Raw genomic sequence first — 21,202 nt, forward strand, 5'->3', positions numbered from 1 at the left:
CACACACACACACACACACACACACACACACACACACACTCACAGTCTTTTCGAGGACCCTCACTGACTTAACATGCTCCCCCCCCCCCCCCCCCCCCCCACACACACACACACACTCACAGTCTTTTCGAGGACCCTCACTGACTTAACATGCTCCCCCCCCCCCACACACACACACACACACACACACACGCCCTTTACATAATTTATAATAATCCCCAGCTGGTGTGTCAAACACTGAACTTTCATTCGCCGCAGACCCCCGACAGAAAACAACGCCGAGTGGTCGTAAACATCCTGCTTCTGTGCTTCAATGATGCTTGTTGCTATGGATACAGTGAACGCAACAAAATCCACTTTGTGGTGAGTTAAAGGACTCATCTGTAACACGTTATAAGGGAGCCTGCAATTTACAGGGTGAGTTTATTGTATGAATCAGGTACCAATAAAACACTGCTGGTTCCTGCTGCAAAATTATGGGGAACAAGTCAGTAGCCAGCTGTGTATTTCAAATAAAATAAGAAACATATTGTACTCATACACTCACACACTACTCAGCTATATCGTATAGCACGCAATTAAAGAGTAACACAGACTGTTCTGGAAAGCACTGCCTCATTTAGTGATATAAATGTTTGTTTTGAGGTTATCAATTACAAAAATTGCATTTGTTTTCTATGAAATTGATTTTTATTAACAGATTAAGTCTAAATTAGTTAAATTAACACAAATTATTGACCTTGGGTAAACGTGGAGGGAACAAACAAGCAAGACAGCTGACAGATTGAGAGCTCTGGCTTAAACGTGCTGCTATAGCATAAACTTATACTGCATATTTCAACACTGCTATTCACTGAAAAACCCCCGACATGGCGTGCTGTCATTTAAAACCTTTCTGTTGGGCAATGATACAGAAGGTGCCTGTCAATAAAACAAAGATTTAATGGAGGTAACATCACATTAGAGCTTCACTTCATTATTCAAGGCATCTAAATGAATGAATTCATTTAAAAAAATCATAAATATCTACAGAAGATTTTTTAACAAATTTAATTATTTCCATTTGTCATTGCATATTTTTAATAGATGGCTTTTTTGGGAAGTTAGTTTAGGTCAAGTCAAAAATCAATTACCCAGTTTGTTTCCAGTATAATGTGTTATTATGGACACGCTGTTATGTTTAGCATTTAGCCGTCAATGGGCCACGAGGACTTGGGTTACTGCAGTGAAGATGATGTATGATTGAAGCTTACATGTCCTTAGCCGCAAATCTTTAAACTGGAAAGTGAATAAATATGTAGCGTTTTTTGTCTTTTTTAAACGGCCGTGTGCTTTATTTCATCAAATTTCTCTAGGAATGACTTGACAAAGCTAAGGCTGGAAATGTGGTTTATAACTAATAAACAAAACTACCAAAATATGGTGAAACCAGCAGTCTATTCTCACCGCAGCTGCACTCAGTCACAGCTCAAACTGCTGTATTTAATTTTGGTTGGTGTGGGTGCGCGTGTGCGTTACCAGCTGTTTGTAGTCGATCTGCTGTCGGATGAGTTTGTCTTCACTGAGAGAATAACGAGCTTCTCCGGTGATGGCGTCAATCGGTCCCTTCTCCATCTGCTGCTTTATGGCACAATACAGCATGAAGAGAGGCTCGCCCGCACACTCCTGAAGGACAGGAAGAGGGGAGGGAATGAAGGGAAGGAGGGGAGATTTTTTTTAAAAGGAGGAAAGAAGAGAAGGAGGAAAGCCAGGTTTATTACTACAGTTTAATCCTCAAAACTCATCAGGGGGATTTAAGCCAATCCCCTTCATTCCCTATGAATAAATTAGCTGCAGCTCTGATCTGATTGGTCACGCTCAGAGTTGAGAGGCAGACTTTAATGAGGTCAATTAGGGGGAGCAGGAGGAAAGGTAGGAAGGAAGGAAGGAAAAAGCAGAGAGGATGGTGTACCTTGAGGAATCGATGGAGGAGGAAAGTGAACCAGTTCGTCAGCATCTTCTCAGCAACAGACTCGGTCCTAAACACATATATACAGGTCGGAGGTCATTAGTGACAACATTAACTCCTGCTCTTTCCTGATTGGTCACATCAAATTGGACAGGAAGAGCTTAATGAGGTCAGTTAGAGAGCAGGAGGCAGGGATTTGGGGGTTGAAGGAGGAAAGACAGGGCTGCTACACCGGCTTCATAAACAAGGACTTTTATTCTGAAGTAGCTCTTAGACATGGGATGCGACACATTCAGTGCAGGCTGTTACTCAGCCAGACGTGGATTCATTCAGCAGATCAGCTTTAATATTCCAGGTGTGACCACCCACTCACACTGAAAACAGTCAAACTTAAAGTGAACAGCAGGGAACGCACCTCCTCAGCAGCAGTTTGGGATGGTTTCTGTTCTCCAGGTTTTTCTCAATCAGGTCGGCCAGCAGCTGTTTTAACACCACTGTAGCATATTCCATCCGACCCTGAAGAGGCAAAGACAAAGACTTAAACCGCTCAGCAATTATTTACATTTTTTTTAACTCATAATAGGTTTACAAGCCTCTACTGCTATCACTACAGGTGTAGTAACCAGCATAATTAGCAGGCTGTAGCACTGTGACAGATACCTGCAGAGCAGCCATGAGCAGGGAGGCCACGTTCCCCCTGTCTCTCATGGAGAACGACCTCTGAGCCTCCAGCGTGTGGATGAAGGTCAGCAGGAACATCTTGTTGTTCAGCAGCTGGCTGAAGAGACGCAGAGCTTTCTCCACATTGGCTGGAGACTAAACAGATGCATGTGCACTTAGTTATTTAAACACAAACAGAGAGTCGCTCACCAAGAGGTCAGGTCAGAGGTTAAAGATAACATCAGTAAACCAAATAAACATCAACAAATCCACAGTGATATAAATATAAATTCATTATTTAGTTGATAAATCTAAATAAACTAGAAAAATCCTAAACAACCCCCCAAAACCTAAGACCTAAACATGTGGAAATAAATCAGAACAAGGCAAGTTAACCAAGCTAGGACTGAAAAAAGACTAAATTTGTACAAGTGGTTATTAATCTGAAAAACCATCAGAAATTTAAATGGATTTAATAAATAAGCCCAGAGGATGAAAGAAGGAAAGAGCAATAAACTCAACCAGATGACAAAAGCAGAATGAACCTGAATAAACATGAACAAACCTGACAGATGTGGAATAAAACTAAGTAACCCTGAACAAATATAATAAATGTAAGTAACCCTGAACAAATATAATAAATGTAAGTAACCCTGAACAAAGAACCAAACTGAAATAGGAAAAAATGTGAAAAAATAAAAAATAAAAGATGAACAAATCTGTACAACAGACAATAAACCTAAAGATATGAATGAGAATAACCTTCAATAAAACTGACAAAGTTCAAAAACAAAACCTGAAAACAGAACTAAACAAATTTCAATAAACCTAAAGGGGAAATAAATATGAATAAACATAAAATGTTTGAATAAACCTGGTTAAACTAAATAAAATTAGAATAAATATAAATAAAAGATCACAAATATAAATTTTTAAGCCTGAAAGAAGGAGATTTTGTCTTTTTTAAAAATAGAAATAAATAGGAATAAACCTAAAAAAAACCAAAACAGTAATAATCTACAGAAATAATTTAAATATAAATCCACAATCAGGGAAGAAAAACTAATCTCTGGAAATTATAGTTCACCAAGTTTAGGAAATTCTTTCCACCTGTGGGCTGATTTGCTGCCACACCCTGTTATTATGATCAGGGAAAAATTGTGGATCCAGAGACTCAAAGATCCGAACATCCTGCCGTATTGTACATACGTCAAGCTCTTTGAGGACGGGGTGTTCTTCTATCCCAGGGAACATGACCCTCATGGTGTATGTCCGATATTCCAAGAAGGGAATCTTCACTCCATCCATGTCATTGGTAAGTTCTTGGATGTCTGTCTGCAGCTCCGCAAAGGCTGCGAGAGGAAGAAGAACATTAAAACAAATCACCACAGAAGGAAGGACTGGAGGTAAGGAAGGAAGGCAGAACACACCCTCTTTGCACTCTAGCGCCACCCGGCTCTCCAGGTTGTCCATCTGCAGCTGGAGGCGTTTGAGCGTGCGGTCGGCATCACGGGTCTTCCTCTTGTAAGCGATCAACACTGCGATGATCGCGATGAGCAGCACGCCTCCGCCTGCTCCGATCCCAATGATGGCAGGCAGCGTCAAGGCACTGTCGGAGTAGATATGGAGCATGCCTGGGGAGTACTCCAGACCACCCACCAAGATCTACAGAAGACAGAACAAAAACGTGTTTATGACACGGTTACCTCCCAACATCAAAGTTTTTTTCCCTTTTGATCAATTTCACAACTTTTTTATCTACTTTTGATTATCTCACAGTTGTCATACCTTATTTCAAAGTGCCATAAAGACTCATATTGTCATGAAAGCTTCATGAAATGGACTCTGTGATCAAAAAGTCACATATTTTTCTTATATTAGCCTATTTTAACTGTTAAATCCAGAGTTACATTTAAAACCCTTTAGCTGTCAAAGTCCTGGATGATCATCATGTCTTAAAGACCTCATGATATCATACTATTATACTAGAGCACTTCTCTCTCAAACTGTAGGATTGCTCGAGATATTTAGAGTTTCCAAAAGTCGAATGGGAGACACAGTCGTCTGCTATCAGGCCTCTCTCCTGTGAAACAGCTCCCAATTTGGGTCCAGGAGACAGGCACATCTTATATCTTATATTTTATTCCAGTTATGATCCCATAACTGTGACGCTAATGTGCTTGTTTATACCCGTCCGATAGTTGTGATTCACTAATATTCAGTTTATAATATAAAGCTGTTGTGAACTGGCACAATATGAATAAAACTGTATGGAATTATCTGAATTGAGGCATTTTGCTGCTTTAAGTACAATTCCTCCCTTAAATTACTCTGTTAAATCCTTCATAACTAACACAGTTTAGCTTTGGTTAAAGAAAAACTGTAAAGTTTTAAATGCTGCCATCCACTGTGCAGATGTTACACAGTAACTTTGGTAATGATACTTTGTTGCAGGAGAATACAGATTTTCAGTCTTTTAAAGAGACAAAATTGTAACAAATTATACAGTTAATGTATAAACACACACACACAGATAGATCTTCATGTTATACGTGTTTCATTATCTTTGTTGTCTCTTGTATTAATGTTTCATTAAAGTGTTTCCTCTTTACAGCCTTTTAATATCGATTCTACAACAGATGAAGGTACTATGAACAAACTGATAAATAAATGATAAAGAAGATATGAACAGACGCCGGAGGGGAGGGAGGCATTCTGAAATGATAATCGATACTTTTAATAATATATCAATAGTTTGTCTCGTAGGAGGTTCTGTTCATTGATACCAACTTCACTTTGAAGAGCTCTGTGTGTGTGTGTGTGTTTGTATACATGGTGTTGGGAGGACATGAATGTATGTACAAAACCACTACGTGGGGACAAAAAAGTCCCCATAAGGTAAATCATATAAGTGATAAGAGTTTATTCATTTCTTCCACAGGCTGAGCTGTGTGTATCTCATTCATGTGTAAAGAAATTATTATTTCTTATTATTAATTACATTTTTTTTCTTATATATCTGAAAATGTTCTTGCTTTTGTTTGTTTCGTATTTGTCGGTTATGTATGGTTAAGCTTGGGCTAAATTTAGTCTTCAGGAAATGAGTGTAAGGCAGTGCAATGTCCTCTGAAGTCCAGGAAACATTACTCTGTGTGCGTGTGTGTGTCACTCTATGATATGTGATATTGAACCAATTACCCATGACTCCCTGCGGCTGCACTTAATGACTTTCACCTTTATAAAGACCCCCTCCTTTTCCTCCTTATCCTCCTACTCCTCCTCTTCCTGTCTCTGTTCTCCCTTCAAAAAGTAGTTCACGGCCAGGATACTCAAGTCCATGTAAACACAGTCAGTGTCTATGACTTAGACAAAGTCACATCAAAGCTATTTTAGGCTTGTTTTTCATGTGATACTTTAGTGAATCCTGGTAGATGGAGGAGAAAAGCCAAATCCACTTACAGGTATTCAAAAAACCTTAAAAATATGAGTGAGACCTATTATTCTCATATCCAGCTTTATAATTCCACTGTACTAAAGTAGCTTTCTATTATTCACAGTTCAAAATAATCCTTATTTTTCACATACTGAGTTCACCTACTAGCTAAAACAAGCCATTTTAGGTGTCTTTCATTTCTCCCTGTAAGCCAGCTTTCTTCTCATTGGCTGCCCCTCGTAAACAAAGACATAAACAATAAATAGGTGGCGTTTCTGTGGAGAAATAAGCACATTAGACATGAACTCTTAAAAGGTCTGGAAAAAGCTGACAGAAAGCTTTTCGGAAGCTCAGTCAGGAAATAAATTCAGCATAAAAAAAACCTTACATACACCAACACAAAATATTTATTTGTAATAAGTTGATCTATTGATTTCCTGCTTCATGGTTGGTTCATTTTCTGTTATATAAAGTTGATGTTTGCAGAGGTTTTTACCTGTTTTTGTCCCTTTTATTGGCTCTATGGTCATTTTTTGAATCCTTTTTGGTGTCTTTGATTTGCTCTTTGTGGTCATTGTGGTTGTTTTTTGTTTTGGCCATTTTTTAAATCTCTGTGTAGTCTGAAGCATCCTTATAATGTTTTTTCCTTTTTCAGGTCTTTTTTGTATCTTTGTTGTCTGTTTTTTCTGGTTTCAGCGACTGTTTTGTCTCATTTTTGTATGTTATGGTCTCTTGTCTCTCTTTTCTTGCTTTGTAGTTGTGTGTTTCCTCTTTGTATTTTACAGTTTTGTTCACTTTAAAAACAAAATGTAACAAACTTCCCTTTCCTGTGTCCTGTAACCTTTCTTGATTATTTCTTGCTGTTTTCTATGAATCACTGGTTAAGGTAAGAATGAAGAGGAGATTACTCACCACGACTCTCTTTTCTCCGGTGATATCCGGTGAATCACAAAGCAGCTGGTTCTCTGACACGGTTAGGAGGCAGGGTGACTCTCCAATCAGGACTGTGTAGTTCAGGCGGTTGTTACCAGGGGCAGGAGGGATCAAATTTTTACCCTGAAACACACAGACAAGTTTAGCTGGATCATTCACACATATACTTTGAATATGGATTGCATCAAGTTTGAGAACTCAAACCTTGAGGATGATGGGTGACCCTGGTTTCACCTCGAGGATCCCAGAGTTCCCCAAGGAGTCAAAGGTTGGGTTCGGGTAGTGTGTAAAGGGGGTGGAGTTAAGCACCAGCAAAGAGGACACCTGCACAGGATGAAAATATTAATGTAATGTCAACATGTCATTTAGAGAAAAAATGCTCCACGTGTGTTTTTATCTCTGATCTGTGTGATTCAGGTTATTTTTTTCTTTTGTGCGTGTCATAAGCTTGTACTATGATAAAGTAGAAGGTGCTGCTTGCTGTGGGTGAGCGATACCTGATCGAAGATGAAGCCAAACTCATCGGGCCGCAGCGCCCCCTCTGGCGGGTCGGGTTTAGTGTAGACCAGACCAGGAGCCAAGCATGTCATTGTGCTGTCATTGACTACAGTGCAGTACTGGAGAGAAAACCATGAAGTCCGGTTAGGACGAAGAATGCAGGGTGACTGCAGAGTGCTGACGGCTAAGGTCGCAGCTGAAACTGGTTTAAAACAACATCTCACAAACAAACTTCATCTCCTCAAAACTCCAATAACCTTTATTGTATTTCAGAGCATAAAACCAATAAGTGCTGCGGTACAGTTTAAGGTCCCGATCCTGAACTTGGGAATAACTGAGGTCAGAGTTTTGTTCTTACATTGTTAGTTTCCACTCCTCCATATTTGGCTCTGACTTTGGGCTCCTGGATGGTGTGCAGGTTGGTTCCCGTCACAGTTATCAGCGTACTGCCACTGCGCAAATAACAGACGCACAGGTTACAGATCCATTATCGTGATTGATTATTTGATTAGTGATGAGGAGAATGTGGAGGATTTACTTGAGGATGGTCCAGTTTGGTTCAATGCTGGTGATGGTTGGGTCATCCGTGTATGTGTACTTGGTATCTGTGCTTGTAACCTCGGCCCTATCAATCTTCAGACGGATGGGGGCTTCGCCCGTGCCTGACGTGGAGCTGGGAGTTATGCAAACTATCTCCCGATCAGTTCGTCTGGTGGAGAAAGAGAGATATATCATTGCATCTGGTTATTATTTACCAACAGATATATTACTGGGTGCATGTCAGAGTCAAGAGATCCCAACTAACTTGACAAACAGACACTCCTCCTTGTTTATGTAGACAGTGACAGAGCTGCCGGCATTCAAGTGTCGACCCATCACCGTCAGTCTGGTTCCCCCAGAAACAGGTCCCTTCTCTGGATGGACACGGCTGAAAGTCGGGCTCTGGAGAATAAAACACAAAAGACAGCGGTGGTACATTAAAGAATAAAAAACATCAAGTATCATACAGGAGTTTTTCCACTGTATGATAATTTATAGTCCATTATAATTAACTCGGCTTCCTCCATGCACTGTTAAGACAAGGCAGACCTGAAGATTTAAATTTAAGAAAGTCTAAAATTCCACGAAATCTAATCCTGATAACTCAACCTTTCAGTTTCCATCACAAATAGTGCGAAATGGTGACTTTAGTGCACGTAAACACACCAACAGGATGCTGAAGCACTCACCACGAAGGCGTACGTGTCACTGGAGAAAGCTCGATATTCTTCGTTGCACAAGCCGATGCAGACCTCTACCCGACCGCCTGGAGAGTGAGGCAGAAGAGCCTCGGCCATGTCACAGACGATCCTGCAGACAGAGAGACGGTCAGACGCACTCACACACTCCAACGTGTCCTCATACCAACATGCTGACACCACTGACCTCTCTGCGCTGATGTATTGCGAGGGGATGGGGTTACAGCGGACTCCCGCCACCTGAACATGGGCGATCTCCTTCACCTGAAGACCCAGGTTCTCCCCCTCGATTGTCACCCGAGTCCCTCCTTCCCGGGGTCCTGTCACTGGACTGATCTGTGGGGGAGGGGCGCAGCTTAGAGATCACATGACATCTGTTTCTTGATTTGCTGCAGCTGCCACTTACTGTCTGTCCATGTTTTCTTGTTGTCTCAATAAGTTATATTTAAATAGATTTCAAAACAGAGAAAGACACAAATGATAAAAATGTCTGTGCAGTGATTATCCTTTAATAAACAGCATAAACTTAAACAACACATCTACAGGTTTCTATGGGATGGTAGCGCACACCCTCAGGGTCTTTTTAAGGTCATTTTAGGGAGTTGTTTTAATTTTATGATCATTTGTGTTGCATTGTGTTACTTTCCTTGACATAAACAAGGAAGACAAAATATTGTGAACACATGACTTAATATCTTCTAAAACATGTTCGACTCAAAACATGCAAAAAGCCAACATTACTAGACTGTTTATGTATTAGTGTTCTGGTACTCGTTGGGACAAACAGCATTGTGTAGTATTGAGCAAAGGCCTTGTTCTACCACACAACTGTACGTAATGGCAGAAATGTAAAATCAGGCCAAAATGGGTAAATTAGTTTATTGTTGGTTGTTTGCGATCATTCGAAGAGGGCTTCCAGTACTGATTACAGTGAACTGACAACCCTGCAGCATGCAAGTCGCAGGTTTGATTCCCTACCTTGGTGATGCGTGGGTGGCTGCAGCGCAGGTTGTGTCGGGTGTAGTGCATCCAGTTCTGTTCGGGGGACGGGCAGTGCTGTCGGAGGAGGCACTTCCTGCTTTCGGTGCACCACCCGCACTCGAAGGCAGTTGGAGCTTTGAGGCACTGACCACAGCTGGAGCGCTGAGCCTCACACTTGTACAGCAACGCTGACAAACAGCACACGTTTGATCAGACAGCAGCCAAACACGGCGTATCACAGGTGGAAGAGTCGTATGTGCATTTTTGCTACTGTCAGCATGAAGATATCATGAGGTGATTTTTCACAAAGCAGAAAGTTTAAGAAAAATCTGTTGATTATTTTTGCCTTTTGCCATTTAGTCCCATAACTTTATCCAAGTCTCACAGTTTAATCAGTTCGTTGGGGATGTGGTGTGATCACAGTCACTGTGGTGGGCCCACCAAGGGGTTAACCCGTCCCACTGGAGGAATTTTCAAAGAAACTTGCAGATAAATAAAGCAGGCTTTTTGGGATTTTGTCACAATCATTAAGAAAAGACGGATTGATCCGAATGGTTTTCCAAACGTTTAACTTCATCCAAGCCAGAGGTCTAAATCGTCTCCAGGTTTATGGGCTTTTAATGATTCAGGCAATAATCTATTCCAAACTGAAAGATGTTAGGCTGAGAAATAATGACAGGTTTTTTCCACAAAGTTACCAAACTAAGTGCACATACTCTCATAATACATTGTTTAAATGATACTTATTTTTCTTCCTCAGGCTGTTTATCATGTTTGGTAAAACTTTGCTTCATTAAATGTGAGAGTTGAGTGTGAAGTTTAAAAATAGCTTATAGCAACATTGTTTTACTGATTTGGTCCCCTTGAGATCAATTTGTTATATACGTAGCCCATGATATAAAATGAGTTTGACACCTGTGCTATAAATACTCAAACTCTGTCCCGACAATCAGCAGCAATCAGCTGCTCGACGCTGCTAAAATTACACGATGGCCCCAAAGCAAGAGAACACTGGAAGAAAATGAATGTTTGCAGGAACGGGCGAGTGGAAGTTCAGGTCTGCAAGTTCAGAGGAAACAACTTGTAGAAGTTTGACTGATGACCTTCAGGAAGCAAACTCTGGAGCGGTGTCGCTCTGTTCTGCTAAGCAGCTAACCCACATCGCTGCAAGCTTCATGGAAGAACAAATCTCTGTTCGACACAAATTTCAGTGCCAGATGTTTGCAATCAAACATCTAAAGGGCTTAAATGCGTGTTTGGAACAACTCCTAGAAGGCAAATAGAAATTTTTTGCTTCACAGAAGTATGAGCATCTCTCTAAGTGTTCAGCATGGCAGTGGATCGATCATGCTTTAGGCCTGTGCTGCAGACACTGTGAATGTTTCACTGGCAAAAGGAAGCATGGATTCAACCATGGAAGGACCAAATTCCAGAAGCAAATATTACAAAAAGCTATGAAGAAAAAAAATAATGAGATTTATAGGATGGAAATATTTCCAAATCAATGGGATACCTCAAGAGAGCCACAAAGCCCCTGCAAAGCCCCCGCTCACACCCAGCGTTAAATATCTCTAAGAGCATAGCAAATAGGAAGAATAACCCAAAATCCTGAGCTACAAAACGCCTTGAAAACCTTTCATTTGTGTCAATATGGGCTTTAAATATTGAGCATTTAAACATTTTTTGTCCTTTCTGTTTTCATTTACGACAAACAGAAACGCACACTTTTGTAGCTCTGTATGTTTCATTTAAATAAACTTGATGTTTATATTTACTGATGGTGTCTCATTTGTTTCATATTCACCATACAAACTAAAACTTAAATTATATAAAGCAATCAAAGTTGATAAAAGCTAAGTCCTAATCGACTCACAGATTTCTGAAGACGAGCAGTTTGATTAGCAGGTTTTACCTTTCATAGACGCGGGCTTGTCGATGAAGAAATCTCCATCCCAGACAATGGAGAAATCCACCGGGAGATCACCAGCCTCGTCCCCTTCATACCAATACTGCAGAGACACAGAGGGGGAGTAATTTAAGTATGGCACGTTTTAATTGGGAAACGGAAAATTTGATTCTGTGTTAATTAACGGGAAGCAGCAGGAACAAATTTTAATTAAAGGAGGAGAAGAACAAATCGATGTAGAGAAGAGAGAAGAACAAAAAACAATGCAAATGATTGTATATGCAGATAAAATATACTGAAGCCAGCGTTCAATAACCACACTGGCAACTGTAATAATATGAGTACAGCTGATATTCACACAAGTGTCAGTGCAGTCAGTATTCCTGTCTTACTCCACCAGTCAGACAAACATCAAAACTACCCTCCTGCTCCAAATACAACTCTGAACCATCAAACCCTGAACTCCACAGACCTCCGGAGGCACCAAGGTTTTAGAGACTTTGCAGTAAGTCCTGGATGTTATCATGTGAGGCCACCATGGACTGGATGACTTTTCTTTTCCTCACCACATTTCACAGGAGTTCAGTCAGACTGAAAGGCTGAGGCAGCACCTTTAACTCCTTGTCATGCTCGCTGAGAGCCCCATCCTGCTGAAAGAGACCACTGCCATCAGGGAGTGCCAATGGAGGGTTGGCACATGTTAAACAGTCTGCAGACTTTTCAGGGTCTAAAAAAACCGTCCGGTGTGCCGGATTGAACCCTGGGTATACTAGTGACCAAAGCAATGCACAACAGGAAAATTGCTTTGCATGTAGACTTTAAAGAATTAAGTAATACAGTAATGGCAAATACCATACAGCAGACAGATATCCATCTTCAGGGATCTGAGCAGACATGTGCCTGAGACAGGATAGCCATTAGAGAAGATGAATGCAGGCCCTAAGTATTGCTTAACTGCAGTCATTGTTTAGGTAAGTGGTGCGCATCATAGCGACATCCATTTAAATAGCAGGAAGCCTTTTAAAAAAAAATCTTAAATGTGCTCTTAATTATGTCCATGGTGCTGAGGTTGTGGCAGATTGCAAGTATGTAACAATATTACTGAAAATAACACATTTTGTAGGCGCTACAGCAGCATATGGTGAAAGTCCCACAGCTAATGTTTCTACAGCCGGCGTTACTTCAGGTAAGATCTGTACAGTTTCTTTTCAGAGAAATTGAGGACAGATGGTGCTGCTTTAAAGAAAAAGATGGAAAATGGACACACACACAGACACACACATACTGGATCGGTGTTGTCATGGCGGCTGCAGGTCTCTATGGTAACCAACAAAACACTGTCAAAGAAACAACATTATGGACTTAGAGCTGATAGGAACCTGATCTACCTGCCGGTCTCATCGGAGATAAACAGTGGGGTGTTAATGGAACAAAAATCTAAAAAATATAACCTCTGTGAGCGTGAGTGTGTGTGTGTGTGTTGAACAATACACTTCATCTCCCATGCTGCTGAGAAGACAGAGAGGCTGTGTCCTGAATATGTCAGCTCGACTCCAAAGGCACCAGATAATCTGACGTCACACAGCCGCACACACAGCCGGTGAAACCGAAGTCGGGTTTTCAGAAAGATTGAAAATCAATGTGTCTTAATGACTCTGGTCTGCTGCTCATTTCATTAACTTACATCACACACACACACACACACACACACACACACACACACACACACACACACACACACACACAAAATTAACAAATTTCATTAAGTGAAAACGGGTTCAGGTCAATATTCCATCCTCAGCAAAAATACTTCACCATCCAACCACAGTTTTACGGCTTTTTACCTCTCTCTCTCTCTCTCACACACACACACACACACACACACACACACACACACACACACACACACACACACACACACACACACACACACACACACGCGCGGAAGCAGAGACAGGGCTGTAATTAATAAAGCACTGATATTAAAATGATCTTTTCTGCAGAGCTGCAAGAACGGCCTCATTGTTCATAAGTGCGAGCACTTTTGTGTCTTTGTGAGGCCTGAATTGAATTTCATAGCTCGTGAGGACATTTTGTGGAAAGTAAAGTTCCATTTGGAAAGAGAAAATTATCAAAAGAAATTACCAAAAATTGAGGACATTTAGTTCACAATGAGGCCATTACAAGCGTCCCCTCAAAAAACTGGGGTTGTGGAGCATTTTCTGTAAAAAAAGAAGAATTTTGCTTTGTAAAACAGAAAATGGACATTTATTGAATGTTAGAAGTGCTTTTAAAACAAGTGCATTTCAGGAAATTGAAGATATTTGGACTAATACAGGAATTTTTTTAAAAAGAAAACCTTATTTTTGGAAAAGATACATTTTCAAAAAATGTTGGTATTTTCCTAAAATATCCTCATATCTAGTAGTTAGTGGGGTTAAGTTCATTGATGACTCTAAATTGCCCACAGGTGTGAATGTGGGTGTGATTGGTGGTACCCCGCCTCTCACCCTGTGAAAGCTGGGATAGGCTCCAGCCCCCCCGTGACCCTGAAAAGGATAAGTGGAAGAGATTGGATGGATGGATCCTCATATTTAGTGGGACATTAGAGAAAAGTGATAGTTTTCTGAAGGTGACGGCATTTTGGAATTGATCCTTTGTGTAAGACAATTTGGTTACACATTTTGCAAAAATTTAGAAAAGTGGGGATGTTTTTGAATGTATTTAGCTTTTAAAATGTGTCCTTTTTAGAGAAGTAGTAGATTTTTCTATCACATGGGCACGTTTTGGAAGTGGAGATATTTTGGGAAAGTGAATCAATGCTGAGCAAAGATTTTTTGGGGAAAATTTTGTTGGACATTTTATGCAAATGTAGAAATTTTGGAAAAGTGGCAGCTTTTAGTAAAGTTAGCATATTTTTCAAGAGTACATTTTTAGAAAATTAGCATTTCAGAATGTGTTGTTTTTACGAAAGTAGGACATTTTTGTTAAAATGTGGAAATTTAGGGGAAATATTTTGGAAAATTGAGTCTAAAAATACTTCAAAGGCACCAAAAGGAGGTTGTAAACATGTTTACTTCTGCTGTAAAAATGGGAATTTCAACCCAAGAGTCTGTGGGCACAGACTTGTGGAGCGAGTGGCCATCAGAGGAACTGCAGTTTTTGTCTCATTGGCTTCATTTTTCAGCCTGGGAGGCTAGATTAGATTCAGCTTTAGATTGCAATGGTTAAGATAAGAAGCCCTTGAATACAGTGAGAGTCCTCGCAAAGACATAAGTACATTGAGTGTGTGTGTTAAAGTGATGACCACACAGCTGAAATATGTGAAATACCAAGACCAATTGAGAGACAGAGAGAGAGATGTGTGTGTCTAATGTGCTGATTTTCCATTAAAAGCAGCCAGCTGAGCCCAAGAGAGCAGCATCATAAGTCATTGTAACGCACACACACTCTCTCTCTCACACACAGAGGCAGGCAGGATAAGAAATGAAAGGAGAAAGTGCTGTTGAACACACACTGGCGCCACAGATGACAATCACAGGCGATGCTGGTGAACGCAGCTCTTATCTGCAGCTCGTACAGTGGCAGAGCTCCAACCTGTCACATCTGAAGCTCACAAACACTCCTGATCGCACACTCACGCCACAACTGAGCCTCCAAGATGAGGCACAAACACGACTACTCAAGCATCAATACCCAAGCACCAAAGTCACTACATTTTAAGCATAAAACATGAAAACCGTGTGCATTTAAGCCATTTGTTGCATCACTTTTTTAGCTGGGCATTCAACTGTAATGTGTTTGTGCACGTATGTGAGCCCCTGGGTATGAACATTTTTAAATAGCGTTATATTCACCGAGTATAGGCATAGAAAGAACAATGACCTGCCCTTTCAGGGCACACCTGTATTCATATCCATCCAAAAAAGCCTCTATGCCAATTTTATTTGGAGTCTGAAGTCAGATGAAGGCCCTTTCACTGCACATTTGTAACATCTGGACCTATAATTTGTTTTGCAAATGTGCCACCACTCCACTAACAAATATGCGTTTTGTAAGACACACACAGGCTAGTAGCTGCTCGTGTGTGTAGTTTAGCTTTCTTGGCACAATGCTAGCATAAGCTAACTTCTACCAAAAGATGAGGCTGAGGACTGTTGGCATATCTGGTCCAGCAGAAACCATAAGAGTGGTCGTCTTTTCTCTTCTCTTTAGGTGGTGGGGCGTCTGTACTTGTGGTTTCCTCCACACATGAAAGTGATCTGTTTCCCCCTCTCATTAGCTTCCTCACTGTTAAGCACAGTCTTTGATGTGTCACACTCCCATAATTTGAACCATCCAGCAGCTGGTTCGAGGCTCCCTTTGGCAAAAGGAATTTTCCAACCTTAATTTTTTAATTTACCTGGTGCGCTTCTGCAGGGCTGTTCTTTGTCACCAAAGACCAAGTAATTCTGCTCATAACTTTTATGGATATAGTTTCCAAGTGCAGCCAATGGGTAAAGGGTGTAAGCTTCATTGGCCACAGGATCACGTTTCTGCTCGTGTCTGATGGTGCGGTCGTGCTGGTTTCAACAAACAATGATCTGTGACTCACACTCGCTGTTTGGGATTAGAATTAGCAAGTCTGAGGTCATGGTTCTCAGTCAGACGAGGGCGGAGGGCGCACTCTGGGTTCGGAGTGAGTTGCTGCCCCAAGTGGAGAAGTTCTAAGTATTTCGGGAACTTTTTCGGGAACTTCACAAGTGAAGGAAGGAGAGAGCTGAAGATTGAAGGATGGACTGGTTCAGAGTATCGAGTGGAAACTTTCTGCTGTGGTAAAGGGAGGGCTGAGTGCAAAAGCAACGCTCAATTGATGAGTCTACCCTCAGCTATGGTCGTGAGTTGTGGGTAGTAACTAAAAGAAGGGAGACTGTGGCAGAAATGAGCTTCCTCTAAAGGGTGGCCAGACTCTCCTCCAGACATCCTCGTGCACTTCCTAGTTGAGGTCTTTCAGGCATTTCGTACCAGGAGAAGGCCCAGACACCCCAGCGGATGCTGGAGAGATTACATGTCTTGGTTGGGTTGGGAATGCCTCACTGACACTCCAGAAGAGCTCGAGAAGGCGGCCGGGGAGACGCAGGTCTGGGTGTCTCTGCTGAGATTGCTGCCCCACAACTGAAGTTACTGACTTGGCTTGAACAAAATTCAAAACAAAGGCGTAATTGCAAAAAGCACCTTTACAGGTTAATGACTAGGCAAACACATAAGCGAAAACGATCCCCCCGGACTTCTGAGGAGTTTATTTGTAGAAAAATCTATAAATTTTTAAAAAGAAATGTAAAGTGTAGATATTGCAAGCAAAGCCTTTTCTATAGAGTTTTATTTCTTCAAATTCAAATGTTTAGGTTTAAATTTAATTTAGTGCTTGAACTTCCACAACCCTGAAACTGTAACAACTTCAGAGACTTTTAACCGTCATTCTCTTCTTTCCTATTCACTGTGCTGTCTGTACAGTTTATATAGCTGTTTGCAAAGAGGTATTATTTGTTGCTTGCTTGATAGTTTGTTTTCCCTGCTCTTTAAAAATATATAGTGATAGTACAGTAAGTCTGTACAGTACTGCAGGGCCTGAGCGTTACAATAAAGCCGACCCATGGCTGTGCTCTGTGTAACCTGCCTTCCCTCTTTGTCTTTTTAAAGCTTCTTACGTGTGTCTATTGGCTTTCTGGGAGCTGCTGAGCGCTCAGATGTGATTGTGTGATCTATGTTTTGTGTCACTTGGCTTGTTATTCAGAGTAATTCACTGGGAAACATTTCTCCCACCGGGACAATAAACTCGGGTCGATCTTAATTCTTGTTTCTTTTTACTTGTCAGTATTTCTCTTCCTGCTCCTGTCTGCTTTCTTAGTGTCTCTCCTCTGTCTCTCTCTCTCTCCTGCTGGGTCTTAATGTCACAGAGCTGGTGGACACACACAGAGTATGTGTGGCTCTGTTGTCCCCATGGTAACCCTTGTGGTCGCTAGGGATGCCACTATGGGGTCAGAGGTGCTTGGCAACAGCGGCATGAACGTGTGTGTGTGTGTGTTTCTCTTTAAGAGCTGCTCATGCAGTACGTTGAACTGCAGTTCCACTGGTGTCCACTGGGTTGTGTGATTAAATTTAGTGGACTTAAAGTGGACGGGAAACCTTATGATTCACAGTTTTTATACCTGTACAGGTAATCTTTATCACCACAGATTTGAATGGGAAATTTAAAACGAGGCTATTTGGTTTTTAAGTGAGACAAAGCTGGCAGTTTGGGCCTTAAATGAAACAGTCAGATTTCATTTAATCTGACTGTTACAAACTGAGTTTGTAGCTTCTGTATCAAAGGCTTTTCCAGAGGCCCTACACACTTTGATAAAGTGAACATTCACACTTTGGATAACTGAGCTGAAACGTAGTTAAAGGCTGTACAGAAAACATCAATCAATCTAAATGTTATATAAATCAGCCTATATCTTCCAAGTCGTCTGATATGCACCATTGAACAGCAGATAGCCTCTTTGCTTCTGGCCTTGCAGTGGCAGTGCAATAGTAATCTAGGGGCTAAAATTGTCCACACTGTGGATAAAGGCGTGCCTTTGCTGCAATGACTCAATTTATCTTTAAATTTTAACTTAAATGTAAACCATCTTTCTAAATCTCTGGTGCCAGTCTTGATTTCACACTGGTGTTAACAAGCTGAGTTGTATGGGCCAGGTGAAACTGCTCACAGAGATGTATGGTCTTGGTAGAAAATCTCCTTGCTGTTGCTTTGGTCAGCAGCAGACTGCCACAGTCCCCTATAGTTTGCAAACGCCAACTACTTGCTAAGCTTTCACTACAGCCTGGTGGTGAGTTAGCAGGGCAGCTGGGTGCCACAGTAATCCATGTAAATTATGGACAACTGCAGGAATCTGCTAATGTCCAAGGAGGTTGTGACACAGCACTCTGCTGGTGACCAATTTTACCCAGTCACAGCCATCAGCCTATAGCAACGATTTTCAAACCGCTTTGTGAATACAGTGGTCCCTTGTTTATCGCGGAAGTTACGTTCTATAAATAACCCACGATAGGTGAAATCTGCGAAGTAGCCTACTTTTACAATTATTATAGATGTTTTCAGGCTGTAAAACCCCTCACTACACACTTTATATACTTTTCTTAGACAGCCATCAACATTTTCACACTTTTCACTCTTGTTTAAACACTCAAAGTTCAAACCTTCGAAGAAAAATAAGTCCAGTATTATAGAATGAAACTAAAGGCACCCACAGTTACCTTTGACAGTGCAAAAAGTTTCGTCGACATTGTTGTGTTGGTTGGGGAGAAGACTTACAAACATACAGTACAGTGTACAGAAGACATGGCACCAGATTGATTGACAATGGTCTACAGCCAGGAGGTTTCTGACTGGCGAGTAGTAGTGATGTGTCGGTCGCGAACGAAAAGGCTCTTAGAGCCGCCTCTTTGAAGTAAACGACGCAAGCCGGCTCCTTATTGGGAGCCGTGGTTTTGTTTTGTTTTTCTCTCACCCTCTCTCTTGCACTTTTTTCCCACTTCACTCTGCATGCAAGCCTTGTGCTTTGCGCTGGGAAGAGGGGCGGTAGTTACACTTTGTTTTCATATTTTAATTTATATTTAATTGTGTTGTGGTTTGCAGTGTTTTGTGTTGTTTCACTTTAAATTTGTTTAAAAGGAAAAGGCTGAAAATTTAAATAGCTAAAAGTTGAAATGTAAATAGTTGGTTTTTGTATTATATGATTTATTTATTACATTTTATGTGGCGTGAATAAATAAAAGTATATTTATGGTGGCCTCTAGAGACAAAGCCCTTACAAACTCCGAAGCGCGTACAAACGCCGAAGCGCATACAAACGCCGAAGCGCATACAAACGCCGAAGCGCATACAAACTCCGAAGCACTTACAAAACACAACAGAAGTGCTCCAGGATGCTGGGCGCAGTGTTGAGCTTTTGTCACCTCGTGGCTACACAAGCCAGCAAGTACCAACGACCGGATTTGGTGTGTGGTACTAACAGGTAAATTATTATTTTTTTAATTATTTGAATATATATATGAGTGCTTGTGTATAAATACACAAACAATACACATATGCTTTCAATTGTGCAATTTAAGTGATCTAGGTAGCGAGTAGTGACTGTTGCCGAATGTAGCTGGGTTTCATTGTATAACTTGAATAACTACGAAATAATTGTTCATCAAGTACTGACAGAAATATTCAGACGTTTTACTTTTTTAAAGTGATTTATTGTAATAACAACACAAAAATATCGGCAATCAAAACAGTCAAAGAACTCGTGCTGCAGAATCATATATACATTAATTTATCAGACCGTAATTGATTAATTAACATGGATTTTGCTTTAATGATGCAGTTAGAGATTGTTTTACTTTAATTCTACACTGATAGCGGAGTTTGATTTAACACAGTGATACAGCCAAAAATACCATGAGCTTTAAAATAAATGGTATGCTGTATAAAACAAAATATTTGTACTTAGTGGCCTGAGGTTGCAATCAAATTTCAGTGGGTTGGTGCCACCTCATGCCCACAGCATGGGCACACCCTTGGCCACATTATAACCCAGCATAAGGAAATCATTTTAGTTCTTAAGTAAAAGCGCTTCCTCCACCACATTCTGCTTTAATAATATTGGGGGTGAAAGGAATAGGACAGAGGAAGGAAAAGAAAAATGATAAAGGAAGGGAATGGGAAGAGAGATTGGAAAATTAATGGAAAGGTGCATGTAGAGTAGGAGGAACATAGCAGGAAGGAACGGGGGGAAAATGAGAAGAATTCCCTTTGGAATAACTGCGGGCGAAGATGGAGAGACAGATGAGGAGGTATGCTCTTAAAAAAATGAGATCATTTACCATCCACTGTCACTTCTCATCAAGCTTTCATCTATCAGACGTGCTTCCACATGTAAACTTTATCACATGATCGTACATCAAACCCAGACCGGCCGGGCTGAAGACAACCCGCCATCATTAAAACAAAAAATCCTGCGATAACACACGATGATTAAAGCTGAGGTTAGCCTGTTACCTTCAGTATATACAAAAATAAAGCAAAATGACTGACAAGGGAGTGTAATTATAGACTTCTATTAATTTATTTGAAGTGTTTTCTTTGCCTACTATCATTTATATGTCGACTATAAGCTATTTTTGAAAATTACGACAGTATTTCCCCGGAGAAATTATAAAAAGGGAGAGAGATGGTAGTTCGATAATCTAGTACAGAAATATGTAAAGAAAATCTGAAATAAATATATCTAAACAGCAGCTACTCCACCGGCCACTGAAGAGCTAACGAACAGCCAAGATGGGAAAAGACTCGTTGACTCGTTTTTATAGTAAAGATCTGCGCAAGTCAGTGTTTTTACTGAGACAAGGTCTCCGTTTTACAGATGTTTTTATTACTTTTTAATTACTATTTGGTAAAACAGATTGGGCACGCTTGTAAGAAAAGCCAGTAATATCTCAGAGAGGAGACAGCCTGTGCTTTGGGTCATTTATAACAGGCATGTCCTTAGGAAGGCTAATGACATACTGGACTGTCTGAATCATCCACTCCA

General features: G+C 40.8%; 1 protein-coding gene across 2 annotated transcripts in view; it reads right to left on the minus strand.

The window, feature by feature from the left end:
- Positions 1–21,202, minus strand: part of plxna3 (plexin A3) — a 137,365-nt gene that overhangs the window by 7,163 nt on the left and 109,000 nt on the right. For both annotated transcript variants that reach the window (XM_085258747.1, XM_085258749.1), the window contains 16 exons: positions 11,604–11,700; positions 9,689–9,879; positions 8,898–9,046; positions 8,702–8,822; positions 8,278–8,414; positions 8,011–8,181; positions 7,831–7,924; positions 7,472–7,591; positions 7,179–7,298; positions 6,954–7,097; positions 4,039–4,273; positions 3,818–3,960; positions 2,609–2,764; positions 2,364–2,464; positions 1,952–2,018; positions 1,519–1,665 (listed from right to left, as the gene is read on the minus strand). In XM_085258747.1, coding sequence (XP_085114873.1) covers positions 1,519–1,665; positions 1,952–2,018; positions 2,364–2,464; positions 2,609–2,764; positions 3,818–3,960; positions 4,039–4,273; positions 6,954–7,097; positions 7,179–7,298; positions 7,472–7,591; positions 7,831–7,924; positions 8,011–8,181; positions 8,278–8,414; positions 8,702–8,822; positions 8,898–9,046; positions 9,689–9,879; positions 11,604–11,700 — 2,193 coding nt within the window. The remainder of the gene's footprint in view (positions 1–1,518; positions 1,666–1,951; positions 2,019–2,363; positions 2,465–2,608; positions 2,765–3,817; positions 3,961–4,038; positions 4,274–6,953; positions 7,098–7,178; positions 7,299–7,471; positions 7,592–7,830; positions 7,925–8,010; positions 8,182–8,277; positions 8,415–8,701; positions 8,823–8,897; positions 9,047–9,688; positions 9,880–11,603; positions 11,701–21,202) is intronic.

The sequence above is a fragment of the Mchenga conophoros genome, linkage group LG20 (assembly GCF_057382185.1).
Source record: "Mchenga conophoros isolate Kocher_MC1m ecotype Shallow Benthic linkage group LG20, M_conophoros_male_GT1.1, whole genome shotgun sequence".
Lineage (NCBI taxonomy): Eukaryota > Metazoa > Chordata > Actinopteri > Cichliformes > Cichlidae > Mchenga > Mchenga conophoros.